Consider the following 24,465-nt stretch of genomic DNA (forward strand, 5'->3'; position numbering starts at 1 on the left):
TACTGGACTGCTAATGAGAAGCAGACGTCAACACTCATTTGCATGCAATATGCAACCCATTTTACAACCCATGTGATGTATTTCTGAGTGAACCAGATCTAAACCATTCTGATATAGAAAATGAATCCCTGTATTTTGCTCAGAAATGCATCACCTTACAGAACTTAAACACATTATACATCCCGTTTCATGGTTTCTTTTAAAACAAATTGTAAACATGGTTTCTTTAAACAATCTTTTCTCATTTCAAGGGATGCATGAACTGATGACCTGTATACCTTAAATGCAATGTCAGTCACTCTATGTGAATGCGTCTGCCAAGTTTTGTTTTTTAGTGATGAGTGGACAGGTTGAAGGTGGGAGGCAAACTCTCATACTCTTGGAAAGGAAAAACAAGAACCTAAAGAACAAACCACACAGGCCCTTGAAGCATGAGAGGGTGCAGAGAAAGAGAGGGATTGTGAGAGCTGTCAGCGGGCGTAGTGGGAAAGCTGATTCTGGCAGAAAGTGTTGTGAGTCGGCAGCGAGTGGCATCGATCACTGTGCCGTCTCTGTGAGTGCCCGGGCAGAGAGAGAGAGAGAGAGAGAGAGAGAGGGAAGGGCACAGTTGGCAGACACTGAATGTTTGAGAACGGCCACTTGGTTGCCCAGTTGGCAAGACGCCACGGTTTAAACCCAGCTTGCATTTCTGAGCCTGTGCGTGCAGCGGACACGAAACAGGTGCTCGACAAAATGTAGGCTTCAAGAGTATTAATGCAGGAAAAGAGGGCTGTGTGTGCATATGAGATGTGTGCGAGATCACATGCAGTGTGTGTGTGTGTGTGTATGCATGTATTTACCTGTCTGTTTGTCTTTCTTCTACACCCCTAATATACACACACATATAAAAGGAATATTTGGAAATGTAAACTGATATTTCCTACTGACACAGTACAGCAAAAGATAAAAATATTTGGCTTAAAACCATTTTTGGGAGGTAAAAATACTAACATGCCTAAGACTTTTGCACAGGTCCGTTTTTATTTGTGTACTCACAATAAAACCAAATCATTGTGCTTTTGTAAAATAAAGAAAACGAACAAGATGCCGCTTTCTGTTGTCTCAGTTTCCTTTCTGTGAAGTTTGTGGAGCGCGCCACAAAAATGAATGTAAACTCAGCGTATAGGCGACTAGCAAACTCTTGCGTGCCGTCTGAACTCTTGTTTTGGGTTGGTGCATAGATCGCCATTTTCTTTTTCTGCTCTTTTTCCGTTTGGCGAACAGTAGCCGTGTTTCCAATCCATTACACTTTAAATTGCACAAATTGAAATTGCGAATTGAAAATACGCACAATGTAAACATGTCAATTTCACAAACTCTCGTTTATCGCAAAAAAGATTTTACGCCCATTTGATATTTCTTTTTCGAATTGGCTGAAAAAAACACATTTGGCAAAACTGCAATGGAAACAGTCGCCTGACTTAGAAGACGCTGTGTGTTTGGACAGAATACAAGACGGAGTTGTTTATTAAATTAATAAAAGAAAAAAAATAATTACAGGAATTCTGGATTCTAAACCTCAAAGTAAGGCCACAATCAAGACCTCGGAGCAGAAATGAGAGAGAAACACAAAGAAACTCCTCATATGTGTCGCTCTCAAGTATAACGGTCTTCCCTTGCCATTAATGCTTGGATAACATGCCACGTCTCATCCATTAAAAATAATAATGTCTAGTACGATGGCTCTGATATACACTCACAAGGATTATTAGGAACACCTGCTCAATTTCTTGTTAATGCAATTATCTAATCAACCAATCTCATGGCTGTTGCTTCAATGAATTTAGGGGTGTGGTCCTGGTCAAGACAATCTCCTGAACTCCTAACTGAATGTCAGAATGGGAAAGAAAGGTGATTTAAGAAATTTTGAGCGTGGCATGGTTGTTGGTGCCTTATAGGCCGGACTGAGTATTTCACAATCTGCTCAGTTACTGGGATTTTCACACACAATCATTTCTAGGGTTTACAAAGAATGGTGTGAAAGGGAAAATCATCCAGTATGCGTCAGTCCTGTGGGCTAAAATGCCTTGTTGATGCTAGAGGTCAGAGGAGAATGGGCCGACTGATTCAAGCTGATAGAAGAGCAACTTTGACTGAAATAACCACTCGTTTCAACCGAGGTATGCAGCAAAGCATTTGTGAAGCCACAACACACACAACCTTGAGGTGGATGGGCTACAACAGCTGGGCTACAACTCATCTCCACTACAAATAGGAAGAAGAGGCTACAATTTACAAGAGCTCACTAAAATTGGACAGTTCAAGACTGAAAAAATGTTGCCTGGTCTGATGAGTCTCGATTTCTGTTGAGACATTCAGATGGTAGAGTCAGAATTTGGCGTAAACAGAATGAGAACATGGATCCATCATGGATTTTTACACCTGTGCAGGCTGGTGGTGGTGGTGTAATGGTGTGGGGGATGTTTTCTTGGCACACTTTAGGCCCCTTAATGCCAATTGGGCATCGTTTAAATGCCACGGCCTACCTGAGCATTGTTTCTGACCATGTTCATCCCTCTGATGGCTACTTCCAGCAGGATAATGTACCATCTCACAAAGCTCGAATCATTTCAAATTGGTTTCTTGAACATGACAATGAGTTCACTGTACTAAAATGGCCCCCACAGTCACCAGATCTCAACCCAATAGAGCATCTTTGGGATGTGGTGGAACGGGAGCTTCGTGCCCTGGATGTGCATCCCACAAATCTCCATCAATCTGTAATGGAAACGCACTGTGTTGCATCATGTGAATGAATTTCTCTGGGAAAGTGCAGTGTGTCAGAGACCATGTCGTGCGCTCACACACAGACACACACACATACGTCTAGCTTTTGTTGATTGTTTAGTGAGTGTAATTCTCCCCTCACACACACAACAGGGTCTTTGTGTATGTGTGACCTCCTTTTAGCAGTTCCGTACATTGAGGGTCGTCGGTAGAATTTGTTGCACACGTGTGTTTGTTTCCTCCCTGAAGCTGTGAAATCTCGTCTGATGTTGATCAATGGTTGTAATTTTACTGTGTTGATTTCCAATGCATCCGTCACTGGTGTTGCTGTCCTGCAGGGTCAATCACGGCCCTCGTGTCAGTTTGAGTTCAGTTTTCCTTTTCATATCTGAAGCACATTAAATCATCTGATGTCTAAAGCCACAACAACTAAAAAAAGTAGTCATTTTCTATAGTTTTTTTTATTTTTGTCTGATGCTTCCACCATGTCATTCGAATGTCATGTTGTCAATGTTCATTTACTACTTTCACAATTTTATAACAGTAAAACTAAGATCAAATCAGATCAAATTTCTCAACTGGAATTAATTGAAATTTGGAATGGAAATGTATAAATACTTGTGATGAGATTATTTTCAGGTTAATTTTTTTTTAATTTTGCAAACTTAAGGCCATTTCCGAAATTCGCATCCGAAATTTTCGCATGTAAAAAAAAATAAATACGACCTCACATTGTGTCAATCACGCTTGCATACTGCCTCCAAAACTTTCGTCCGTTATAAAAAAATTGGATCGGGTTCGATTTTCTGCGTTTTTCGCATCTGTAGCAAGCAGTTGAATGGTTTTTTTTTGACAATTCAGAACCACCGAATCACGAATACGAAAAAACGGAACTTTCGAAAATTTCGGACTCAGTGTGCAAGTGCCTTCAGTATTGTATCAACTGCGAATACTATATCTATCTTTAGAAATAAAAAATGGCCAGAGACCATGAACATTTGGTTGTATTTGACACAACAGTCATATTTAAATATATATGGTATGAATGTAATTTTTTATTTTAATAGGGACAAGTATGTTACATAAGCTCATGTTCCATACTACAATATTTTTTCAGAGGCTAATTTTTACTGTTAGTCCCTAGTGGGTGTTTTATAAAATTAAACAATACAGTGTTAAAATAAACATGGAAACCGCACTGGTTAAGAGAATACTCCAAAAGAGTCTTCAGTCAAAAAGAAATTAAGGTTTTTGATGAAAACATTCCAGGATTTTTCTCCATGTAATGGACTTTACTGGTAACCAAACGGTTCAAGGTCTAAAAGACAGTTTCAGTACAAACTGCAAACTGTTCAAAGGGCTTTAAACGATTCCAGGCGATGAATAAGGGTCTTATCAAGCAAAATGATGGCTCATTTAATAAATAAATCACAAAATTTAAGTTTTATAAGCTCATGACTCTCCTAACTAACTTTATTATTATTAGGACACACACCTGGTCCAAAAATACAGACAGTTTATTAAAAGACATACAATATTACATAGGCATATTTACATAAAGGCTAAAACGCCTCCTGTTAGAACTCGTTTATCAAAATGAATAAATCTTTTCCCGAGTCAATTCATTCATTTTGTTCATTGAATGAGCCTAAAGACATGAAAAAAGATTTGTTCATTTTGATGAACGAGTTCGAACAGTAGAGTCACGAACGTGCATCACAGAACAAAACAAGGCGGCCATTTTAGCTTATAAAACTTCAACTCTGTTATTTTCCTTTTAAATAAGTGATCATTTCGCTTGATAAGACCCTTATTCATCGTCTAAAATCATTTAAAGCCCTTTGAACAGTTTGGTTACCACTGAAGTCCATTATATGGAGAAAATCCTGGAATGTTTATCAAAAACCTTAATTTCTTTTCGACTGAAGAAAGAAAGGTTTGTAAATTATCAGCAAAAGTTAAAAAAAAAAAATGAACTACTCCTTTAAGTTTGTATTTGAAAATGACCCAGTTTGACTCTCCTTTCAGTTCAGTGATTGAATGCAAAGTTAAGCGTAATGTACTTTTCTTTTATTTTTCCGACTGTTGAAACGTGTTTTCCAGTGATTTTCCTCTTTTAAAGCACTGTGTCTTGTTAAATCCATGTTCTAAGGATACGATAAGTTCTTCTCTCTCAGATCAGAATGAAAGCAATGAAACAGGTGAATCTGAAGAGCCGATATAAGCTGAGCGCTGCAGTTTGTGTTCTGTCTTTGCTTGGGGCCGTTTAGTGTCTCCGGTGATGTTCACATGTTCAAATGATGTTTCCTTGAGTTTCCTGTATCTTATTACATTCCACTCTCTTCGCTTCATTTGTTTTCTTTTGTCTTTTCAATTTTCTCCACAGAACAATAACATGGAGCACATATGGTGACCATTTGTTGGACTTTAAAAACACTTTCACTGAACACCTGTCAGGATATCCCTGCTTATGAACCACCAATACTAATGCATGTTATATTATGACATTTAAGTGTTATGTTGATTTTTACATGCATACGTTTTATATAAAATCTAGTTTTGCACATCTCTGTAAGGAGATGAAGGTTGTGTCTTAAATGACCACCTCTAGATGATTTTAAATACGAGCTGTCATGAAAATCATTATAGCAGGTGTCATTTTTCTGTCCTGAGGTTTAGTTGTCATTTCAGAAGCATGAGTTGTGCCTCTACTTCACTTCCCTGTGGCTTAGATATCAGTTCAGGGGAATTTCTGAAAAATCAACCGGTCCAGTTTACTGTCATCGTCAGGCGCTGATGTCATATAGGTTATTGATCTTGAACTGTGGGCTGAATCTGATCTTGGTGATCTTGGACTGAATCTGAGTTCAAGGACACGGGACATGCTGTTTTTACCTCACGGGACAGTGAGCACATGCTATGCTAACAGGCCTGCGCTGATAGCGAGCGAGAGGGATGTTTTGGCTTTATCTCACTGATGCTAATTTTGGTCGCTTGTCATCGCATTTCTGTTCTCTCCTTCCAAGCGCTGCTGTTCTGCCTGAAGCTGGGCTCGTTTCATGTGAATGTTGCGCCTTCCAACTATGAATGACTATTAGAAGTTCATCCATAAAGGCACATTCTGCATTGGAAAAGCTGACAGCATTATTAAGTCTTTCTGCAATATACATTGCAATATGAAAAAAATACAGTAAATTTCCCCAGATGACTTGAATAGCTCTATTCAAGCTGGGGGATTTTGTACATCTGCATATAGAGAAAAAAAATAATAGTCACATTTTACAATAAGGTTTCATTAGTTAACATTAGTTACCTACAGTACATTAGGCATTTTTTATAACAGCATTTGTTTATTTTTGCTAATTTAAACATTTTCTAAAACATTATTCAAATCAAAAGTTATATTAGTTAACGCAATGTGAACTAACTTGAACAAACAATGAACAGCTGTATTTTTAGTAACGTTAACAAAGATTAACAAGTACAGTGATAAATGTATGATGGTTATGTATCGAGATTAGTTCGTGTTAGTTTGTACATTAACTAATGTTAACAAATGAAAACAATTTTTTTTAAAAATGAATCTTTTTAGTGCTAAACACTTCGCAAGTTGGGTATGCAAGTTACAAGAACCAAATCAAACCCCTTTCAGTAACAATGACGTGAACAAACTTTTCAAAAACTCCTCATATAGGGAAAAAAAATTATAATATGTATGTATGTTTATTTATATTTATTTTTTATATATTTTTGTAAATATTTTATTTTTAAATATTATGGTAAATGGACTGCATTTATATATTGCTTTTTACAGACCCAAATGGCCACCAATGCGCTTTACATTTTGCCTCGCATTCACCCATTTATTACTAAACAAAATAAGAAATGTAATTTAATTAAAAAAATATATATTTTTTTAGTACAGCTGTAAATTACTATTATTTACTTCTAAAATTCTTTTTTTTTTACATATTATAAACAATCAAACTTTTATTTTTGGTGGTTTTCTTGCAAACAAATAAATGCAATTTAATGTAAATGAAAACAGCGCCAGACTTCACTCTGAAACCAGCAGTGAGTGCATATATTTATTTAAGTATATAACAGCCTTGATTTGATAATCACACTTTCTGTCATCATTGTATCAAGAATTATTTATGTTTTGCAATATATTTTTATGCTGTAAATAGTTTAGAGCATGAGAATTGTATTCAACAGTATGGACCATGGTACTGTATATATTAAAAATGACATGTATGGTGCTGTTTTGTTCATTGTATGGAAATGAGCAGGGTGAATATGATGTATATTCATTCTCATTATGTGATTTGTCATTGTGTGCAAAGTAAGCACTTCATCTAAAGGGATTTACCGCTAAATGATGACACGTGTCAGTTTGAACATGCTAAATTTCTCCATTTCATTGGCTGTGATTGTCTCAGATGTGGAGCTCGTAGTGCGACTAACGGCTGTCTTCTCTTCCTTTTCTCTCTGTCGTTCTCACAGAGGAAACATCACGCTACCGAAGATCCCGGAGTCCAACATGGCTCTGAGCGTGTTAGGAGTGTTTCTGGGATTGCTTCTGGAAGTTTCCACACACGGCCCCTCCAGCGTTCCCAGGAGCTCATGGAAGCAGGATGGTGAGTGAAGGGTTCATTTTTATTTTTTTATTTTCAAAAATGTAATGGGTGTCAAACGTCTGCAGGCGCCACGTGTTTGCTGATGCTATGTGTGTTAGAAAAGCCACACACCGAACTTCCTGTGATGGTGAAGCCTCTAAACTTCTAAACTGTGTGTGTGTGTTTATGCTGTATATACATACCTTTTTTATATGTATGTGAGATGTATACACACACAATGTCACTATGATTTGTGGATTTGTCTTAAAGAAATGACTACTTTTATTCAGCAAGCATACGTTTAATTGATCAATTACAATAACAAAATTGCAAAATATTTTATTCTCAATCTATTCTATTTCAAATAAATGTTGTTCTTTTGAAAAAATGTCAAGATTAAATGTATATATAAATAATATTCCACAAAAAGCACAACCTTGATAATATAAAAGTTTTTTTGAGCAGAAAATCATCATATTAGAGTGATTTCTGAAGGATCATGTGACACAGAAGACTGGAGTTATGATGCTGAAAATACAGCTTTGATCACTGGAATAAATTACATTTTAAAATGTTTTTTAATTTGTTGTAATATTTCACAATATTACAGTTTTCACTGTGTTTTTGATCAGATAAATGCAGCTTTGGTGAACATAAGAGACATAAGAGAAAAACATTAAAACATTTCATCCCCAAACTTTTCACCAGTAATATATGTACATTATACATACAGTATATATATATATATATACAGTATCTATATATATAAATGTATATGTATATAAGCATGTTTCACCATCACAGGAAGTTCGATGAGTGGCTTTTCTAACACAAATAGCATCAGCACACACATGTGGCGCCTGCAGACGTCTGGCCACTGGAGACCCGAGAGCCGCAAGTATGTTCCGTAAACTCACACGCATGCACACACTCCAAACTGGCCACCAAACAAAACTGAAGTGTGCCAGTGACACATAACTATCTTTGAGTGCTCATGCTCAAATATACATGTAGTGTATAAATATTCCTTACTAAAAATAAAGTGTTGAAGAATTACGGCTATTGCACTTGGTCATTTGTGTCCTCCAGAAGAAGCTATTGTAATCAAAATGTACCCTTTTTACTTTCTTAAAGAAAGACCTCTTATGCCCTTTTGTCTAGATTTTGTTTTTCGGCTGTACTAAAATAGGTTTTCATGCTTGAATGTAAAAAAAAAACACATTATTTGTCCCATATTGTCGGTTGTTTCAGCGCCTCTCTTCCCAGTCTGTCAGTAACGCTCTGTTTAGTTCCTGTCTCTATGAAGCCCCTCCTTCTGAAAAGTATACTGTGCTCTGATTGGTCTGCTGGAGCTTGTGTTGTGATTAGTCGAGCGCTTCGACTGTGTTTGGGAAATGTCCCGCCCCTTACCCTAACATGAGTTTCAACACACAACTAACTAACTCAACTAGTCCCCGCCCCTTTATTCTACATATTAATTATTTAAATGAGGAATATTGTGTGAGGTGTTGGTTCCCGGAAGAAACTGAAGACTACAATGGAGGCGTTTCAAGAGTTCAGAAACACTGACACTGATAAAGAGATGAACTCTCTGTAACTTTGCAGAGCTTTTTCACGCTCAAACAGCAACATTACACACCCAAGAACATGAACATATAAAACAAGTTTGATAGGACCCCTTTAAAGGAGTAGTTCACTTTAAAAAAAACTTTTGCTGATAATTTACTCACCCCATGTCATCCAAGATGACAAAAAATGAAAAAAAAGTTGGTCTTATCAAGCAAAACGATCGCTCATTTAAAAAAAAAGCAAAGTTTAAGTTTTATAAGCTCAAATGGTCGCTTGCTCTGTTCTGTGATGAGCGTTCGTGACTCTCCCATTCGAACTCGTTCATCAAAATGAACAAATCTTTTCCCGAGTCAACTCGTTCATTTCGTTCGTTGAATGAACCGAATGACACGAAAAAAGATTTGTTCATTTTGATGAACGCGTTCGAACAGGAGAGTCACAAACGCGCATCACAGAACAGAGCAAGGCGACCATTTGACCTTATAAAACTTAAACTTTGTTATTTATTTATTAAATGAGCGATCGTTTTGCTTGATTAGACCCTTATTCATCGACTGGAATCGTTTAAAGCCCTTTGAACAGTTTGTACTGAAACTGTCTTTTGGACCTTGAACCGTTTGGTTCCCATTGAAGTGCATTATATGCAAAAAAAATCCTGGAATGTTTTCATCAAAAACCTTAATTTCTTTTCGACCGAAGAAAGAAAGACATGGACATCTTGGATGACATGGGGGTGAGTAAATTATCAGCAAAAGTTTTTTGTTAAAAGTGAACTACTTGAAAGTTTATTCCATTTTAAAAATGTGCAATGCACTCATTCAGCAGACGTAAAGAGATTCCAGAAAATGGCCTTTCTTTTCCAGACGTTTTTCTCCTTGAATTTTCCGTCTTAGTCAGATATGTCTGCCGTTTATTTCCAGGACGATCTCAGCCAGGACCCACAAATCCCATCTGATGGTTTGCTAATGTGTGTCTGCGTTTCTGTAGAAGTGAACCTGCTGGAGTTCTGGGAGCCGGATGTGTTTAACTACACGACTCTCCTGCTGAGCGAGGACCGAGGTGTGCTGTACGTGGGCGCTCGAGAGGTCATCTACCAACTCAACATGAACGATGTGTCAATCAAGAGCAACCAGGTGAGAATTATTCCTGCCATGTCATGTTGCTGAAATCTCTTTTAAAGACTCTTCATGTGAGTCACAGTTAGCGGACGGTGTTGTGATGTTGTATTGACTGTGGTCTATTTCAGCTGATGTGGAAAGTTCCAGAGAACGACATGTCAATGTGTATTTTAAAGGGGAAATCTAAAGAGGTAATGTGGAAAAATGTCTTCGATCTGAATATTTCATCACTGATGGTGGAATGTTTGTAAGTAATGTTTTTTTGTGCTTGTGTGACAGACGGATTGTCGAAATTACGTTCGAGTTTTGCAAGTCCTGGATGAAGACAATCTGTATGTTTGCGGGACTCATGCGTTTCAACCTCTCTGTGATTATCTGGTGTGTACAACTCTTAGCATTCACTAATTAAACCTTCAAAACACTCAACTGTGAAAGATGTTTACAAGTTTGGAATCGGGCAACAGTAGGCCTCAGCTTTTTATCAGCATCTATTTTCTCCAAATGGATGTTGTGAAATTCTTCAATAAAGTGTTTTAAATTTTGAACCAAACTAACCACCACACAGATACATAACATTACAAATATTTTGAATAACATTTGTGGCAAAGAAATATTATAAATCTGGAGTTATAAAAGGCTCTGTGAGCATCTTTTATGAAGGAATGAGCTACTCTGCGCATAAAGCAATACAATATTATGGCCTCTCTGAGAATTATTAAATGCAACTATTAAATCCCCCCAAAAAATTTTAAAGTGTAAATTCCACTTATTCATGGCTTCTACAGAAGCATATAAAATCTTACTCAAACTTCTCAAAAAAAAAAAACCCTAATAATTTGCTTATGCAAATTTGCAAGTGTGAATCACAATTGAATCCTTGATTAACTCACCAGAACGAGACGCTATACGAGAACCGCATTATGGTTTTAGTTAACAATAGCAACATTGCTGGGATCTTTACTTTAAGGAACTCAGCTGTTCCGCTTCATATAGTTTTAAACACAAAAGTATTATCATCAATTTCAATATGTGTGACATTTTGGTTTCTCTAGATTGTCAGAACTTCCCTGATATTTTGATAACAATGGCCCTGTTTAATACAATAGTTTCCTCTTTTTGTTGCCATAAAGACAGACAACATGATCATGTGACTGTGGTAGAGGCAACAAAATCACTATGCATCACGGGATTGGGAAAGGAAAAAATGTAAGCGGGAGTGGGCAGGACCGGGAATCGTAATAAAATTATGATACTCAACTAATATACAGTTTCCAGTTTTGGGAAAGTTCACTTTTTTCATGAACTAGTTCAAAGTTCAGTTCACACATTTTAAAACGAACTAGTTCAGTTCATAGTTCATACTTCAAAAAATGAACTAGTTCATTCATAGTTCTTTTTTCCATATGTTGCAAGCTTTTTTAAATTATTATTATTGCAACAGCCCATATGCAACCACAGACAACAATTATTTTATCGACGGGCAGTTTGCACAGAAAAGTACGATTTTTCCCATCCTCACCAACCTCGTCATAAAATCCGTTTAAATGATCATACGTCGCCATTTTTTTTGTGGGAGTGGGATGGGAGAGGTTTGAAAATTCACTCCCGTGTCACCCTCTACTCTGTGGTCTGAACTTATTAACATTTACGCATTTGGCTGACACTTTATCTAAAGCGAGTAGCATTGCATTCAAGGTCTACATATGATGCTTTATATCTATTTAATTTCTTATTTTACTTTTACTTAATAATAAAACTTTAACGGGATGTTCTGACGTCTCTTACCAGCTCATTTCTCTTTAGTCTCTGCAGAATTTCAGTTTGCTCAACAGACCAGAGGACGGCAGGGGGAAATGCTCCTTTGACCCGGGCCAAAGTTTCACTACCGTAATGGTTGGTAAGTTCACCTGCATATTCCTTCTGTTACCTACACCACATCAGCAGGACACCCTCAGCGTTTCGTCTGGTATCTTCATATCCTCATATTGTCAGTAGTAGTGTGTTAACTGCTTGTTTTTCTCGTTCAGATGGCGAGTTGTACTCGGGAACCGCTTATAACTTCCTGGGGAGTGAGCCGATCATCTCTAGATCTTCTCCGTCTCAGAGTTTACTGCGCACTGAGTATTCCACGTCCTGGCTCAACGGTACGCCGCAAATGTTTCCATTACACTGACTAGACAGCGGTATGAAAAAGCAATATACTGTAGAAATACATGTAGATAAACAAGTAGGCATCGAGAACAGTCAAATAAGAGTTCTATGTAGACTCAAAGCACATTGGCACGGGATAGGCGAGGAACAGGGGGGACGTGCATCCCTCACTCACAATAAAACGTAAATTCGTCCCCCCACACATTTTTGGGCCGATGTGAATAATTCTAGATTTAAATACAAAGAGACAAGATAGTCAATGCATGAGCTGCCGTTTTATTCTTATCCAAAATGAGGCGATCTGAACATCGTTCTCTTGTGTAATGTATTTTGTTTCGTTTATACTCGAAGCTGGAGGGTGCTCTCTCACAGAAAGTCCAAAACGGATTCGTAGACGTAATAACTTATAACGCTCCAGGAAATCCCTTATATGGACAAAGGCATCCAGCTATGGCAGCAAGCTGAATAAAAAGAAACGTTTTGACTGATGAAACGTGAAGACAATAAACAGTGTGTTTTTCAAGCCATCTTAAGGTATTTATTGAAGTATATGAATAGTGCAGTGCTAATTTACAACCATTTTTATGTTTTTGACTGCTCACCAAGGCTGCATTTATTTGATCAAAAATACAGTAAAAACAGTAACATTGAGATATTATTACAAATTAAAATTGCAAATTAAAACTCCAGTCTTCAGTGTCACGTGATCCTTCAGAAATCATTCTAATATGATGATTTGCTGCTCAAGAAACATTTATTATTATTATCAATGTTGAAAACAGTTGTGCTGCTTAAAATGGTTGTGGAAACCATGATGCATATTCATTTTCAGGATTCTTTGATGAATAGAAAGTCCAATGAACAGCATTTATTGGTGTTTATTATATGTATTAATTAAATTTATCAAAGCATTTATAAAATATAATCTTTTGTAACATTATAAATGTCTTCACTGTCACTTATGATGAATTTAATACGTCCTTGATGAATAAAAGTTCTAATTTCTCTCTTTTTTTATCTTACCACAAATGTTTGAATGGTATCATGATTTAATGTAATAAAACAAAAAAAAAGCTAAAAGCTAATTCAGAATAATAATAAAACCTATAACAGTATATAAATGATGGTTACATTTCCTTTTTTTATTTCTCTTTATTTGAAAAGGGACTGTGTACATTAATCAACATTAACAATGAACAAAAACACACTTTTTTTTTTACTAATATTAAAACGAAAACTGATATAAAAGCTAATTCAGAATAATAATAAAACCTATAACAGTATATAAATGATGGTAAAATTTCTTTTTTCATTTCTCTTTATGAAAAGGGACGGTGTACATTTAATCAACATTAAAACAATGTAAATGTACCCGAGTTAGCTCAAAAGTGCTAATTTTCATCAGTAGTCTCCCAGACAGGTGTAAAAAAGGCAACCTTAAAGATAACCACAGGTATAAAATAAAAAAAATAAATTTACATACAACACCTTATGGTTAACAAAATACAATTCATATAAAATAAATATATAATTTTTAAATTAGGGCTGAGCAAAGATTAATTGTGATTAATCGCATACAAAATAAAAGTTTACATAATATATTTGTGTGTGCTGTGTATAATTATTTTATATGTATAAATACATATGCATGCATGTATATATTTAAGAATTATTTGCACGTATATATATATATATATATATATATATATATATATATACATATATACTGTATATATATATAATATATATATATAAATAATCTATATAAATACATAAATGCATGTGTGTATATTTATATATACAAAATAATTATACACAGCACACACAAATATATTATATAAACAAAGTTTTACTTTGGATGCGATTAATTGCAATTAATCTTTGCACAGCCCTAATTTAAATGCACACATAAAGCATTAGTGCCCACAAGTTTGGCTCTCTACGCCCATTTTTTTTTTGCTTTCTTTTTGAATGAAATTTTTTTAGAAATAGCACTGCTCAGTTGTGACTGGTTCTGGTTGTCTGCACAGAGCCGAGTTTCGTCTTTGCCGATGTGATCCGGGAAGGACAGAATAGCCCGGATGGAGATGACGATAAGATTTACTACTTCTTCACGGAGGTGTCGGTGGAGTACGAGTTCTTTGGCAAGCTGCTGATCCCCAGGATCGCGCGTGTTTGTAAGGTGAGATCTCCATTTCTTCATTTTCCATTTCGTTTCCAACGAAGGCATAAAAATGTATTTGTTCCGCATGTTTAGGTTTTTTCTCACTCAGTAAACATCACACTTCCGTCTTTGTCACTTTAGAAGGATGCTTCTATCTCATCATCTTATCTAGATCTCTCATTTTTGTTTTTCATTCTTTTAACATCTTGCTTTCAGTTTCTGTTTACTGCTAGAGAATCAAGATTTGATCATGTGCCATTTCAGAGCTGAAGATATTCTTGCAAGCCATTTTTTGGTGCATATTAATGTTTATTTTGGAAGCATGTTTAGTTTATGGCTCAGCGTGCTGTTGAAATTAGCAAAAGTTCATCCGGAAGTAATAATTACCAAATATTTCAGAGACATAATTGAAAACAAAGCAGAATGAAATTTCAGACTGTACTAGACCCTGACCATGAGCCAAACACACATATTTATCTATTATAAATTATACACTACCGTTCTAAAGTTTTGACCAAGTACACTTTTTTTTAATGTTTTTAAATAAAGTCTCTTCTGCTCTGCATTCATTTGTTCAAAAATACAGTTAAAACAATAAAATGGTGAAATATTATTACAATTTAAAATAGCTGAATTGTATTTAAATATATTGTAAAATGTAATTTATTCCAGTGATCAAAGCTGTATTTTCAGCATCATTTCTCCAGTCTTCAGCGTCACATGATCCTTCAGAAATCAACCAACAACTCATTTCTTTATTTTAACATCCTGCTTTAAACAAAACAAAACGCATGATGAACTGATGAAATAAAATTTCACCTCTACACAAAGTGTTTGTGATCACAGAAGCCTTTCAGTGCTTGAGGCTGTGGTTAGTTTTAGTTCCAGTTGTAATGAAATATTTACTTCATGTTAATGACACCATGCAGATGTACCATTGTAAACATTTCTCTCTAAAATGTGTCACGTCTCTCGCTGTAACAGGGTGATTTGGGAGGCCAGCGGACTCTGCAGAAGAAGTGGACGTCGTTTCTGAAGGCTAAACTGGTTTGCTCCATGCCTGAGCTCAACTTTGTCTTCAATGTGGTTCATGACGTGTTCATTCTGAAAGCCCCTCACTGGAGAGACACCGTCATCTATGGGGTCTTTACATCTCAGTGGTGAGCTTTAGCATATTTCTTTATGGTTAGTCGGAAATAAAAAGCCACAGTGCTAAATGAGTGTGTGTGACGTTTAAAACCGCTTGTTCCAGTTTGGCTTGATTCATCCGAGTCATAACATCACCTGGATCTGAGTGACTCACTGGATTAATGCTAAACAAAAGTGGTATGACTGGATTTTTTTCTGCATTAGTGAAACGTTTCTTGTTTCTCTGTGTGTCAGGGGGAATGTTGGTCTGTCCGCGGTGTGTGCGTATAACATGACTTCGGTGCACGAGGTCTTCTCCAAAGGGAAGTACATGCAGAAGGCCACGGTGGAACAGTCCCATACCAAGTGGGTCCGATTTAATGGCATCACCCCGAGTCCCAGACCCGGAGCGGTTAGTATTTGACCAATGTATCTGATCACATGATCCTTAAACCGATAATAAAGGGGTTCAGTTTAAAGGGTTAGTCCACCCAAAAATGAAAATGATGTCATTAATGACTCACCCTTATGTCGTTCCAAGCCCGTAAGACCTCCGTTCATCTTCACAACACGGTTTAAGAGTTAGATGTATATACTGTACAATTGTAACTCTTAAGTTAGCAATAAATATTTGGCTTGAGGTGAAACTCATATTTGTTAACAAGCAGGCAGGAAGCTAATAACATCTCCTATTAATTGCTCTATCGCTAATCACTTGATCTGATTATTATGCGTTTCAGTGCATCACCAACCTGAACCGCATGCAGAACATCAACTCGTCCCTCCAGCTGCCGGATAAGACTCTGCAGTTCGTGCGGGACCATCCGCTGCTGGAGGACCCCGTGCTGCCCATCGGCAACGGCCCGCGCCTCATCACCAAAGACGTCAACTACACGCAGATCGCTGTGGAGAGAGTTCAGGCCCTCGATGGAAACCTCTACGATGTGATTTTCACCGCCACCGGTGAGTGAATGCGGTGAAGACATGCCAAAAGTTTGGTTTTGATTTGTTTCTTTACGCCAGGGTTTCCCAAACGGGGGGTCAACGGGGATAATCGCGTCATGATCCGCTGTGTGCATTCAGGAACACAACGTGTGCTAGCTTTACGTCATTATACATCATTTCCAACATTTTTGTTCACTGAAGTTTGCAGCATTTCAGCAAACTCGCCAAAATAAAAGCTTGAGGAAAGTGAAGAATTTAATACATATATTATTATTAGTAGTAGTAGTAACTAGTGTAAATAAAGCATTATGATAATTATGAAAAAAATAAATATTTCTTTATTTCTAGTTTAAAACTGCATTTTTTTCTTTCTTTATAATTAATTAAAATATAATAAAAATAATAATAATTAATCAATTGCTTAATAATAATATAAATATTATAAATTATAATAATGGTAAAACTAATTATTATAAATAATAATAATAATAATTATTATAAAAAAAAAAATATATATATATATATATATAAATAATAATAATGGTATAACTAATTATTATTTTAATAATAAATATATAATAAAAAATTGTATTCATAACAACAATAATATCTTATATAGATAATTATTATGATTATATTAATAATAATAATAATAATAACATATTGTATAAATAATAATAATTGTAATTGTTATTAACATTATTATGTAATAATAATAATTAGTAGGAGTATAATTATTGTTTAAATAATATTATTATTATTAATATTATATAATTTTGATTAAAACATCAGTGTGAATGTAATGTGGACTGAGGCACTATCACAATAAAAAAGAGATTCAACTCTACTTGAAATTTTAGCTACAAAGTCAAAACAATTTTTTTTTTATAAAAGATTATATTTTATCTGTTTACTTGCATGTCATGAAACTATTAACCGACATCAGAGAAACATGAACGTGCAAATTATTGGAATATTATTGGCTCAGGTGACAAGAAAGTTCAGGTTTCCAGTGAAGTGTGGAGGTGGTGATGCAGGTGTCATGTTGTTGAATGATGTGTCCTCAGATAAAGGTTTCCTGCATAAGTCTCTGGTGTTGGAGGGAGAGGTTCACACGGTGGAGGAGATCCAGCTGCTGAAGAACTCCGAGCCAATAAAAACGCTGCTACTCTCCTCACAGGCGGTGAGAACAGCTCAGATTCATCTTATCAGTCATGTGGCCATTTGAGAGATGAAGCACGTGAAATGAAATCCACAAAAACACACTTTATTCACTGTTATTCCACAGCAGGGAGGAAGTTTCCATACGCTGGAGACAGACAGTCTGTACAGACTCTGTTCCTCTTCCAGCAGCAAATCCTCTACAGTTTCTCATTCTCACACAGACAATGAATATATAAGAGAACGAAAAATGGCTGCAGGAATATTAATCGTAATTTTATATATATATATATATATATATATATAATTTCTGCAAGTATTTCTCGATATATATTAAATATATGTTATATTTTATAGTCAGATAAATCATCATATTTTGTTTTATTTTTACATAATTTCTTTACATTTTTTTATTTTTATTTTTTTAGCATTTTTATTATTCAATATCCATGCTTGCATATTTGTGCTGAAAAGATTTGTCAGAAGAATCATAATTTATGTTATTTATTTCATAATCTGTCATTAATTTTTCGTCATTATATTTATATTATCATGTATTATATATATATATATATTATGCAGGTACTTATTACTTTATACTTCATAATTTTAGAGTCAGAGGAATCATCTTTTTTAAATATAGTTTATTAAACTGTTTTTAAAAAATAGAGTATATAATACAGCATATTACATAATATCCTTACTTGCATATTTGTTCTAAAATAACTTTAGTGGAATCATAATTTCGCTGTTTTTCACTACATGAACACAAGAAAGTTTATTCATTTTAATTTATAATCACAAATATAACTGTACAATCTAATAAACACAAATATTTACATATTTATATTTTAATTGTATAATTTATATATTTTAATCTCAAACATTTGAAAGAAAAAAAAAACATGTAAAACGCACACACTACAAGAGTATTTTTTGAGTGGATCATGTGTGAGTCACTGATTGGTTGTTTTGAACGGATTGATTCAGGCCCAGTTCCTGTACGCTGGTTCTGACTCCGGCGTGGTTCAGTGTCCCACAGCGTTCTGCGAGAAGTACCTGTCCTGTGCGGACTGTGTCCTGGCTCGAGACCCGTACTGCGCCTGGGACGCGCGCTCAACTACCTGCATTAATATTTTCCAGGATGATGCTCAACAACGGTGAGAAATGAGAACTGACCGCCACATCGTGACCGACGGCACGTCTGTCATGTTGACATGGAGGATTTTAGTCTTTAACTTCTCAAATATTTGCAGACACTGCATCTCTGTGCTGGGATTTTATGAGGAACACATTATGTTGTAATTGTGTGTAATTTGTTTATAATTTGTCCATGCAGTGTTAAATATAAGCTTTTAAATATTTAGAATATATTTCCTGGAATATGTTAGCCAGACGGCATTATGATCATTAATCAAATGTGTCTATATTTACTCTGAGCTGTGTGTTTCCCCTGTGTGTTTAACAGGAAGTTGATTCAGAGCCTCAAAGGGGATGCTGGGATGTGCCCTCCAGGTGTGTAATGTACAGTGTCATTTATATTAACTTAGACTCTGTAAAGAAGCTCAAATAGTCCATGTTTTTATTGCTTGTTTTTTACGGATATGACTGCTAGAGGATTTGAGGTGTGTGTACTAGAGCTGGGCAATGTTTATCTATTTTTACATTATTATTTATTAAAGATAAACATGTAAAGGTAAACATTTTATATATATATATATATATGTGTGTGTGTGTGTGTGTGTGTGTGTGTGTATAAAATTATTATTATTATTTATTTAATTGTTTGTTTGTTTATTTATTTCCATTTATGAAAATTTAAGTTTAATTTCTTTAGCATTTTTTCAGTGTCTTCTAATATATTTAATCTATATAATTTCTAAATATTTGAATATACTTCATAATTTTATAGTCAGTGGAATTATCCTCATCATTTATTTTTATATAATTTATATTTTTATTAATTAATATTTGTGTATATATATATATATATATACTGTGTATATATATATATATATATATATATATATATATATATATATATATTATAAATGTTTTATATAAATATACTTTTTCAATTTCTCAGCACATTATAATGTAATGTATAATATATCATAATGGACTTTAGAGTCTGATGAATTATCATTATTTTTTTGTTATTTATATCATTTATTTATTAATTTTATTTATAGAATTTTATTATGAAATAGTTTTTAGATAACTTTAGAGTCAGTGGAATAATAACCATAGTTTATATATATATATACTCTTTTCTTAGTTCTCCATATTATTTATAATATACTTTATAATTTTACAGTCGGATACATCATCCTAATATATTTGATTATTTATATAATAATAAAGTCAGAGGAATCATAAATCATAATTTAAACAGTCATTGCTGGGGTAGATTCTAAATGATTAAAACAGGAAGTGCAATACGGTACAAATCTAGTTATAAATAATCACAGAATGTTTTCCTCACTGTTTTTCACTACATGAACACAAGGACGAATATTAAATAATTTTAACTAATAAACACAAATAAAGTAGTACAATTGAATTGGCAAAATTTTCCTTTGTTTTTATTATGCGTTTTTTTTAAAATAATTTTAGGCGTCACTTTCCCTTAAGAATGTAGTGCATTGATGCTGAAGATGACCCATAATCCTGTTCCTCTTGCAGTCGCTGCTGTCGCGTTGGAGGACTACCAGCAGGTGGCGGTAAAGCCCGGCGGCTCGGCTGATCTGTGGTGTCAGGTGCGCTCTAACCTGGCTCAGGTGTTGTGGAAACACAACGGTCACGCTCTCAGCGACGCCTCTCGCTTCCTCATGCTGGGGGAGAACGGGCTGCTCATCTACAGCGTGACGTCAGAGGACGCGGGCCGCTACGAATGCTGGTCCGTCGAATCGGGCGCGGGACAGAACTTCACCCGTCTGGTGGCCGGATACGTCCTCCGCCTGGATCTTCCCGAGAACACGCCTTCAATATCCGCTCAGCGTCCTCGGAGTGCGTCCCGCGACCCGACCCCGGCGCCTGAAGGTAATGACGGTCTCGCCTCAGGACTAACGTCAACACACACGGACTCTCCCTCACTAACAACCCCTCCATTCAACGCCATTAAACCCAAATCCCACATCCCTCCAGAGGTCAGCAACTTACCGACTCGCACCGAGACGCTCGATCCTTCGGCCAAATACATCCAACACGACAACAGCGTAGCCCTGCTGTCGCTCTTCCTCCTCTTCTTCCTCCTCTTCCTCGCGGCTCTGGCGTATAACTGTTACATGCAGTACCTGCCGGCGCCGTGTCTCCGCCTGCGATCCGCTCTGCTCGGCTCCAACAAGAAACCTCAGGCCGAGTACGTGGCCTGCGAGGCGGGCCTGATGGAGCCCGTGCCGGAGAAGACAGATTCACCCAATCAGAACGGAGCGCATCCGCTGCACGCGCTCAGAGACACCGGATACGAGACGGAGACGGAATACGCGAACGGAAGGGTCCCGTCCAACGGCTTCGAGGACGGTGACGATAGTCCCACTAAAGACCGGCCCTTCGACGTAGACTGCGTGTCTCAGCCCATTGAGTACGCGGACGCTGACACGCCACACTAATGCGGGGTTATACGTGCGCTTGCGTTTGAGGTAAACAACCGTTGCTGAACCAAGAACCACAACTAAATTCCAAATTGGAAACATTATTTACCAAATTGGTAAGTTTGCGGTGATGTTTTCCAAATTGGAGTTCCGGACTGTGTCTGAATATTGTTTGTGCCGTTTTCGGGGCGTTTAATGTTCAGCCTCGGTTTGCACTTTCCTGTTTTTGTCGTATTTTCTGGTACAAACAATTCGTAAATCAAGATACTTTTGCTTGATAAGCTAAATAAGATGTTAAGAAAATTGAGTCGGTTTTGTCGAAATATTATTTGTAGTATTTTTTTACTTTTTGACTTTGGGGTGAAATATCAACAAACTGTTGGAGGACTGTTTCCAGGATCATTCTATTATAATTTTTTATATTATTTTGACATTATTTCATGAGATTTTAATTTTTAAAAATGGGTTTCTGATTCTAACAGGATCATTTTGTATTACATGGCAGTATTTTTGGCATAATAATAATAATAAAAATGTCACAAAAAATAGTGACAGTTCTAGTTTCCTGCATTCTTTATAGTCATTTTGGTTCTCCAGTAAATGTATCTTGATTTCTGAATGTTTCATTTTTGGGACTGGAAAAAAAGACAAAAATAGTGAGGAAGAAACTGATTTTTTGCAGTGTGGGGAAGTTTATTGGTGATTGATTCAATCTCAGGGATGATTTCAGTATCACACATGCAGGATTGCATATGAAGAGGAAGAGGACGATGTCTGTGGAAGACCCAAATGCTCTTGAACGCTCCAAAACAGAGCTAAAATGGGTTCCTTGTGTTTGTAAACGAGACCAAAAGAAAGTCGAAACACTGTGATGTGTCTCTAGCACAGCTTCCTGTGGTTGCAGATGAGATGTGTCTGTCTGAAGACAACACTTTCACCTGTGTGTGTGTGAGAGAGAGAGAGAGAGAGAGAGAGAGAGCTGCCGTCTCACATGACACAAAATTAGATTTCCAAGAGTGTTTGACTGACTGAAGTCCACAAACGTGAGCTTTGAAAACTTTTTTCTTAAAGAAGAAGCTTTATGATTTTGATATTTTTGAAGATATTAAATTATTTATGTTAGCAATAGTAGTGTGAATATCACAAAAAAGTCAAGAAACCCCAACATTTTTATTTTGACATTATTTCATGACAGTGAAATACATAAATTGTGTCCTGACAGGATCATTTTCATGACTTTATGTATTTCTTTAACGTTACGGCAATTGGAATATTAAGAAGTATGCTTAAATGTCATTGAAAATAATGCCATAAATGTTTTCTATATATATATCATTTGTAGTATTTTTTATTTTATTTTGTTTGTCACCAAAATGTCACAAAAATGTAATATTTTTGTCCCTTATTAGGACATTATTATTTTTGCTTAAATTTTAGGTTGCATTTTGGCAATATTTTATGACAGTGATTTGAATAGACACACACAAAAATATATAGAATAAATTGTCCGAACTGGAAATTTTTCATGACTCTACTGCATATAAATTATTATTATGCTAATTCAAATATTAGGAATAAATCTGCTTAAATGTCATGAAAATAATGTCACAAATATTTATTTTCTTTATGCAAAAAAAGCAACTTCTTTTTTTTCTCCTCTTTTCATGATAGTGATTTGAATACAAATAAAATAAAATGACATAGCGTCCTGCAAGTACTTCTGGCATTCGCATAATTCGAATATTGGAAAAGAAATGTCATGAAAACAGTGTCACGAAGCATGCTCTTGATTTTTGGGTGAAATGTTTGGTCACGCCTCTCCTGCTGTTTCCCGCCGTCATTCCCAGCTTTTCCCGTGGCGTTCCTGAATCTGCTGTCCATTCTCAGCACACTCTTGTGTTTGTCTCTCTCTCTCTCTCCTTTCCTCCTTCACTGCACAGCACCCTTGGCTGTTCCTCATCCCCCTGTCGACGTCCCGTCCTCGGGCTGGAGGGGTGTGGATGGGCCTCGGCTGATCCCCCCTCTCCTGAGGGAACAGTCCTGGGCCCTTCACCCTCACCAGGCCTTCCTACTCTTCTGCCTGGCCTTGGGTGAGTGGTACCTCTGACCTCTGACCTGCTTCTCTCTCATCAGTCTTGTCTCAATACTCCCAAGTCTGACTTCGTTTCCTCCTCCTGCAATATTAAGTGTTCTGATTGGCCTGTGAGAGGAAGTCATTGGACAGTATTTGGACAAGTGTTTTTGTGTGTCTGCATGTTCTGCTCCCCGTCTGATGCCTAAAAATTTGCATTCGAATTTTTCCTTTTTTTCAAAAAAGAGCGAATAATAAAGAGATTCACTTCTTTAGAGTTTACTAACCTTTTATTTTGCCGTAAATAACTTTAGAATTTCTGTTCAGATCTTAATTTATGACTATGGTTTGTATTATTGTTTTGCCTTGACACGCGAATCTTGTTCTATAAATGTTCTCTTGTCAAAGAAGTGCGTGAGAAAACATCTGACTAAAGGACTCTGTGAAGGACGTTCATCAAATCACATGCACTTTCAGCACCAGTCGTGTACAGTGTAAATATTTGTACATAAAAAAACTGATGATGTACAAAGTTTCTTCAAATCTTTGTTAGAGAGCCTGAATAAATGTTTGAATTGCAAAAAATGTGAAATGCTGTTTATTGCGTACAGATGCGTTATTGAAACTGTATGTTATATCATGTGGTTTAAATTGCCCCTATTATGCTATATTTTAAAGACTCTAAATTGTGTTAGCAGTCTCCTGAAACACGTTTACATGCATCCAAGCTCAAACACTGTCATCTCATATCCATTGCAGTATCAGCTCATTTCTCTCAGAGTCTGAAACCCTGCCTTTCTGAGAGCCTGCTCTGCTCTGATTGGTCGGAATGCCCAGTCTGTTGTGATCGGTCTACTCTGCTCTGATTGGCCGACCACTCACAGCGGGTTTCGGTAACCAAATGGCCATTACCATATATGGATTTCCGCTCCGGATCTTCCTCAGCACTTGACACTCTGGCTGCGTCCAAAATCGCGTACTATGTGAGTTGGTACTATATTTAAATAAGAACGTACTTTGCGACCGTTAAAAAGTACATTCTATATAGTATGAATACGGGTAGTATGAATCATAGATATCGATATAAAGGCTAGATATGTCGTCCACGCTACTGGCCAATGGAGGTCGACGTCTGCACCCGGCGGCCATCTTGTCACAGGCAGCTCGCTCACTCGTAACA

The 24,465-nt window shown here is 36.3% G+C and overlaps 1 protein-coding gene across 6 annotated transcripts in view; it reads left to right on the forward strand.

The window, feature by feature from the left end:
* sema4d (sema domain, immunoglobulin domain (Ig), transmembrane domain (TM) and short cytoplasmic domain, (semaphorin) 4D) overlaps positions 1 to 23,514 on the forward strand; it is a 113,797-nt gene extending 90,283 nt beyond the window's left edge. For all 6 annotated transcript variants that reach the window (XM_039661048.2, XM_039661044.2, XM_039661045.2 and 3 more), the window contains 14 exons: positions 7,273 to 7,406; positions 9,942 to 10,087; positions 10,201 to 10,263; positions 10,352 to 10,450; positions 11,876 to 11,969; positions 12,100 to 12,216; positions 14,254 to 14,405; positions 15,372 to 15,547; positions 15,771 to 15,927; positions 16,256 to 16,478; positions 17,528 to 17,643; positions 18,612 to 18,781; positions 19,090 to 19,136; positions 20,307 to 23,514. In XM_039661048.2, the coding sequence (XP_039516982.2) occupies positions 7,310 to 7,406; positions 9,942 to 10,087; positions 10,201 to 10,263; positions 10,352 to 10,450; positions 11,876 to 11,969; positions 12,100 to 12,216; positions 14,254 to 14,405; positions 15,372 to 15,547; positions 15,771 to 15,927; positions 16,256 to 16,478; positions 17,528 to 17,643; positions 18,612 to 18,781; positions 19,090 to 19,136; positions 20,307 to 21,232 (2,583 nt within the window). In that variant the 5' untranslated portion in view covers positions 7,273 to 7,309 and the 3' untranslated portion in view covers positions 21,233 to 23,514. The remainder of the gene's footprint in view (positions 1 to 7,272; positions 7,407 to 9,941; positions 10,088 to 10,200; positions 10,264 to 10,351; positions 10,451 to 11,875; positions 11,970 to 12,099; positions 12,217 to 14,253; positions 14,406 to 15,371; positions 15,548 to 15,770; positions 15,928 to 16,255; positions 16,479 to 17,527; positions 17,644 to 18,611; positions 18,782 to 19,089; positions 19,137 to 20,306) is intronic.
* The last annotated feature ends 951 nt before the right edge of the window (positions 23,515 to 24,465 follow it).

This window comes from Pimephales promelas, chromosome 19 (genome assembly GCF_988280905.1).
Source record: "Pimephales promelas chromosome 19, fPimPro1.hap1.1, whole genome shotgun sequence".
Classification (NCBI taxonomy): domain Eukaryota; kingdom Metazoa; phylum Chordata; class Actinopteri; order Cypriniformes; family Leuciscidae; genus Pimephales; species Pimephales promelas.